The 6,157-nt window shown below is 34.8% G+C and overlaps 1 protein-coding gene across 1 annotated transcript; it reads left to right on the forward strand.

Annotated features, from left to right (window-relative positions):
• The first annotated feature begins 779 nt into the window (after nucleotides 1–779).
• Nucleotides 780–2,761, forward strand: SIP3 (SOS3-interacting protein 3). Its single transcript, XM_028207502.2, has one exon. The coding sequence runs from the start codon at nucleotides 1,305–1,307 to the stop codon at nucleotides 2,592–2,594; it is 1,290 nt and encodes a 429-aa protein (XP_028063303.2). The 5' UTR covers nucleotides 780–1,304; the 3' UTR covers nucleotides 2,595–2,761.
• Nucleotides 2,762–6,157: the final 3,396 nt, after the last annotated feature.

Genomic DNA, 6,157 nt, shown 5'->3' on the forward strand with positions numbered 1-6,157 from the left:
GGTTTGGGCAACTATATTTTATAATTTGGATTGGTTTTGGCAGATTTTTGATGCCCGAATTACAATTCGGGCCGGGCTTGGGCAGAACCAATGGCCAACCCGAGCAACCCGAACCCGAATTGAATTTAATATATTATATAAATTATAATATATAATATATATATATAATTTAATAAATTATATAATATATATAAATTAAGTAAAAGAATTAGTCTTAATTTTTATTTTTTATTTTTATTTTGGTTAGTCTTCTATTAAGTAAAAGAGTCAGTCTTAATTTTTATTTTTTATTTTTTTTTGGTTAGTCTTCTACCATTAGATTAGTATCTTTTATGTCTATCCTTAGATCTACTTATAGGTTTCTGGACTCGGCCAATTCGGGCAATTCGGGCTAACCCGAGTTCAAAATACAAAGCTTGGGCCGGGCTTGGGCAGCAATGCTCGGGTTCATGGTCGGGCTTTGGCGGGCTTGGGCACTGTCAAATACAATTCGGGTCGGGCTTGGACAGACCCCCAACCCGACCGAACCCGTCCGAGTTGCACCCCTACTTATTCGTCTATCATCATTTATTATGTTATATTATTATTTTTTAATTATTTAGTAGGTATTTGGGATAAATTAAAAAAAATATAATTTTTTTACTTATATATATTTATTTGAATCATATTTATTAACATCTTATTTTTATTTTTTTAATTACTTTTTTTATTTTTTTATATATTTTTTATTATAAAAATTATAAAAATATATTTATCTACAATATCTCAAATCACCTCTTAAAATAAAAATATATTATTATATTTTTTTCATTAATCATTATTATGAGCTGACACATTATCCTACTCTTGAAATATTTAATAATCCCTCATAAAAAAATATACCCTATACCCAAGATCACGACACGCGTCCAGCAACAAGAATCACCACAACCATTGGATCCACAAGCCAAATGATAAAAAAGTAAATTCGCACCAAAGCCAAACCCTTGCTCTATAAAGAGAGTGGGGGTTTAAGTGAAACAAAGAGAACTAGTTGATTCATTCAGGCTCTGGTTCTTTTTCTGCCCTAAAAAACCTCCATTTTGGAGTTTGTGAAGTGTGGAGATAGATATAGGGAATGCAGAGAGATGAGCAAAGCTTCGTTTTCTACGAGCGGAGGTAGAGCCAAGAAATCCGCCGGCGGCAGGAATTGTCACCGGAAACACGTCGAAGACGGGTGATTCCACCACCACCACTGCCACCACCATAACCTGTAAACATTTCTCGTTCTTTTATTTGCTTTTTTAGTTTATCTACACAGTTTCATGGCTATCGACAAGAGCGTTCTCCATGGAAAGTACGAGTTAGGAAGGATGTTAGGGCACGGAACCTTCGCGAAGGTGTACCATGCACGACACTTGCAGACTGGGAAGAGCGTGGCGATGAAGATCGTCGGGAAAGAGAAAGTGATCAAGGTTGGGATGATGGAACAAGTTAAGCGCGAGATATCGGTGATGAAGATGGTGAAACATCCAAACATAGTGGAGCTTCATGAAGTCATGGCTAGTAAGACCAAGATCTACTTCGCTATGGAACTCGTTCGAGGCGGAGAACTTTTCTCGAAGATTGCCAAAGGCCGATTACGTGAAGAAATCGCTAGACATTACTTTCAGCAGTTGATCTCGGCCGTTGATTTCTGCCATAGTCGCGGCGTCTATCATCGAGATCTCAAGCCTGAAAACCTCTTGCTCGACGACGATGGAAATCTGAAGGTCACCGATTTTGGACTCAGCGCGTTCACGAATCATCTCCGGCAGGACGGGCTCCTCCACACAACGTGTGGAACTCCGGCATATGTTGCGCCGGAGGTGATCGGAAAACAGGGCTACGACGGCGCTAAGGCGGACATTTGGTCCTGCGGCGTCATATTGTATGTTTTGTTAGCTGGATTCTTGCCTTTTCAGGATGATAATATTGTTGCGATGTATCGGAAGATCTACAGGGGAGATTTCAAGTGTCCGCCATGGTTTTCGCCTGAATCGAGGAGATTGATTACGAAACTGTTGGATCCGAATCCGAACACTCGAATCAACATCGCGAAGATCATGGATTCGTCGTGGTTCAAGAAGACGAATCCGAAAATTGTGAGATCTGAAGAGATCACAAGTTTCGAGGACTCTGGAAAGGGGAAAGAGACGGAGACTCTGAATGCTTTTCACATAATTTCGTTATCGGAAGGTTTCGATTTGTCGCCGTTGTTCGAGGAGAAGAAGAGGGAGGAGAAGGAGGAGATGAGGTTCGCGACGACGAGACCGGCGAGCAGCGTGATATCGACGCTGGAATCGGTGGCAGCGAAGACGGCGGGGAAGTTCAGTGTGAAGAAGAGCGGAGACTCCAGTTTGAGGCTGCAGGGGGAGGAGAGCGGGAGGAAAGGGAAGCTGGCGATCGCAGCGGAGATCTTCGCCGTGACGCCGTCGTTCCTGGTGGTGGAAGTCAAGAAATCGAGCGGCGACACCTTGGAATACAACCAGTTCTGCAGTAAGGAGCTCCGGCCGGCGCTCAAGGACATACTGTGGACCTCACAACATGTCGCCGGGAATTCAACACCTGCTTGATCTGAATCTGAATTCGAGGTGGAGTGATCTATTCAATCAGTACATGTATATTCGTATTCTTCTTCTTCTTCCCACTATTATTATTATTATTGTTATTGTTATTCTAAATACATGTGTGTATTTGGTTTGAAACTTTGAATCTGAATTTGATAGTTCATCTTTGGGAATATCTCTTTCATTATTTTTTTGGCTGATATGAATGTGTGGTGATGATAAGTAATAACTTTTCTTTTGGGATAGTTGGTAGGGAGTCACTCGAAAGTGATTAGTTTTTGAGTGCTAATCCTTCTTATCTTTATAAAAGGAAAAACGAGTCAGACGCCCTACAAACGATCCCATAACCCCATTATTGATCTACATTATTCATGATGTATGGGGCTCACTCATATATATGTCCATTATTGATCTACATTATTCATGATATATGGGGCTCACTCATGTATATGTGGAGTTCACATCATGAATGGTGTGGATCACAAAGGGGATTGTGGGGATCCTCCACAAAAGGGATCTCTATCATTGCTGTTATAAAAAATACATCGAATCTATTACTTTTATTTGACTCATGTGGTTGGAACTTGGTAAGGCCAGTTTGGGATATTAGATTGAGCTAAAATAGTTATATATGATAAAATAAATTATATTAGTTAAATAAAATAAAATATTATATTTAATTTATAATTATTATTATTATTTTTATAAAAGTTAAAAAAATTATTCTAAATGAAATTTTTTAATCTCAAATTAAAATAATTAAAAAGTCAAAAAATGAATCTAAATTTCAAATGAATCCTAAGCCCTCGATTCGTATGTTACTAAAAAAAATTAAAAAGTTTAAAACTTATATTAAACAATTAAATATATATATATTTTTTATTTTTTACATATCGTTTTATGAAATATTAAAAATCATTTGAGATATATTAATTTTTTTACTTTATATTTTAATCAAAAAAATTGTTAAATTAATTTATTTTCAAATTAGACATAAGCCTACTTGGGTGTACAAGGTTGACGGTTGAGGTCATATCATTTTGGCTAGGAGGCAACCATTTTCTCTACATATAGTGGATTATAATACAGTACCGTTACGTAGTTCGAAATATCAGAGGTTTGAATGGCTTGAAATCTCAAAACGACATTGTTCTGTATTTTTTTTTTTTCATAACTCAAAGAAGAGAAGATGAGAGGAGAGGAGAGACAGAGAGAATCAACAACCAAAACCAAAACCAATCAGATATCATCATCAACAACCAACAAAACCAATAAGACTGTTCAAATCACCATCAACAGCAACTACAACACACAACATCATCATCATCAAACATAGATTTTCAAAATCAACAAAACAAAACAAACCAAAAACAGATCTACACAGAGAGAACAGAGAGGACCGTCGCCCATCACCGTCTCGCACCATTGCCCATCACCGTTGCCTATCGCCATCGCCATCACCAGCTCTCTTTCTCTCTCTCTCTGTACTCTTCTTCCCTCTTCTCCCCTCTGTGTGTGTGTGTGTTCGCCCTTCCTCTTTTCTCTCTTTCTCTCACCCTCTCTCTTCCTCCCTCCCCTATTTTAGATATAAAAGAGGAAAAAAAAAAAAAATGTCCAAAACGACATTGTTTTGCGCAGTCGAGCCATATGGGGGCAAAAGTGTTTCGAGCTACGAAACATTTCTCATTATAATATGAAATCAAATTGTAAATCTGAAATCAAATTAAAGTATTCTCTTGTTTGAGTTCGTAGATGCTACAAGCTTAGGAGGGCATTTATGGGGTTGTATCCTTTCTTCACTGGGTCACTGTTTTATTATCAAAGTAAAAACTATTTGTAAACATCAGTATTTGTTGGCATAATGATCATATAACTTAAAAAATTTACTGTACAATAGGAACATATATCTCTAGTTGCATGTATCTATAATTCCTTTAATAATAGCGTAAAGTGTTTGGGATGCTGTCCCATTGGGACTAAAATAGTCATATAAGATAAAATAGGTTATTTTAATTAAATAGGATAAAATGTCACATCTAACCATAATCATTTTATTTTTTTCTCTTACAAAAATAAAAAAAAGCCAAAAAAACTTATCTGCAGCGAGACTTTTTAGCCCAGGTTAAAATAACTAAAAAGTCAACTCACATTCCAAGCGAGCCCTGAAGTTTATTTAAAATATAGATCTCTTATAGTTCTAAAAATTATATTTCGATCTTTCAAGTTTCCAGTCATATAACAAATCATTTTATTAATAAATTATTAAGTTAATTAACAATTTTAATAGTGTCATAAATATATTTTAATTAAAAACTAAGATATTTTTATTGTTGTATAGAAAAGTAGATAGAAATTTTTTTTTTTGTTAATTCTGTTAAATAATTTTTTTTGATAATGGAATATTTATAATTTTTAAAATTATATGGAGGAATTTGTATTTAAACAAATTTTAAGGGATATATTTATAATTTATTATTCTAAAAAATACTAATGCAAATTAAAAAATGAAACTTTAAAATACGTATGCGGCAAAAAAATAACAATTCAAATTTGCATAAAATAAAATACGGAATCACATAGGATGTGGGAGATAAAATAGAAAAGTAGAATATATTAGTGCAAAATAATAAAATAAATTAAATTAGAAAAATGACAAACTTTGTAAATTTTGAAATTGGACACAGAAATTTGAGATACTATTAAAGATATGCTCTGAAGTTTAGGATACAAGATTGTAATCATACAGAGGCTTGGTTTGGGAAGTAGGTTGGCTTTTTGGTTTTTTGGCTTTTTTGGCTATTTTAGCCTGGGCTAAAAAGCTTGGTTTGGGAAGGACTTTTTGGCTTTTTGGCTTTTTTGACTTTTTTTGTGAGAGAAGAATGTAATGATTATAGGTTGGATGTGATGTTTTGTTTGTTATGGCTAAAATAGCCTATTTTGTTTTTTGTGGCTAAAATAGCCAAAAAAGCCTGAAAACCATCTTGCTAAACAGAGGCAGAAGGTGATAAGAACTGTTTCCAATTATTGGCTCAAAATCTTGTAGATGGATCAACTACAACTCTTCATAAAACAATCACACTTTTCCCCACTTCCTACTACTTTTCTTGTTTTCCCACTTTTGAAGGGCACCATCACTACTTTTCACTTATTCTTTTGAGCTGTTTTGGCCATGTAGAAAAAAACCTTTAGGGGTATACCCCAAGAGTATGTTGCAAGCCACCCATGCAACATGAATTTCTTCTTCTTTTTTATTTTTTATTTATATATTTTTTAATTTTAGGATCAAGAGTTGTTTTAACAATTTGCAAGGGCTTATATATATCATTGTGGGCGACTAAAAAAAAAAAAAAATCTAGTTTTGTTTTTCTGTTGATGTTCATAGGTAAAAAAAAAAATTTAGTCGTTAAAAGTGTATTTTGTTGTAGTGAAGTCACTGTCAAAGATTATTTAGGCCCATATATGGATTTTAATACTCATTGCTACAGTTTTGAATTGTAAAAGACAAGAAGAGATGATTAGGAGATAAACTTAAAACCTAGGATAGTACTTTTGAGAAAACAAACACCTAA

Source organism: Camellia sinensis, chromosome 5, assembly GCF_055761805.1.
Source record: "Camellia sinensis isolate YWXY chromosome 5, ASM5576180v1, whole genome shotgun sequence".
Classification (NCBI taxonomy): Eukaryota; Viridiplantae; Streptophyta; class Magnoliopsida; order Ericales; family Theaceae; genus Camellia; species Camellia sinensis.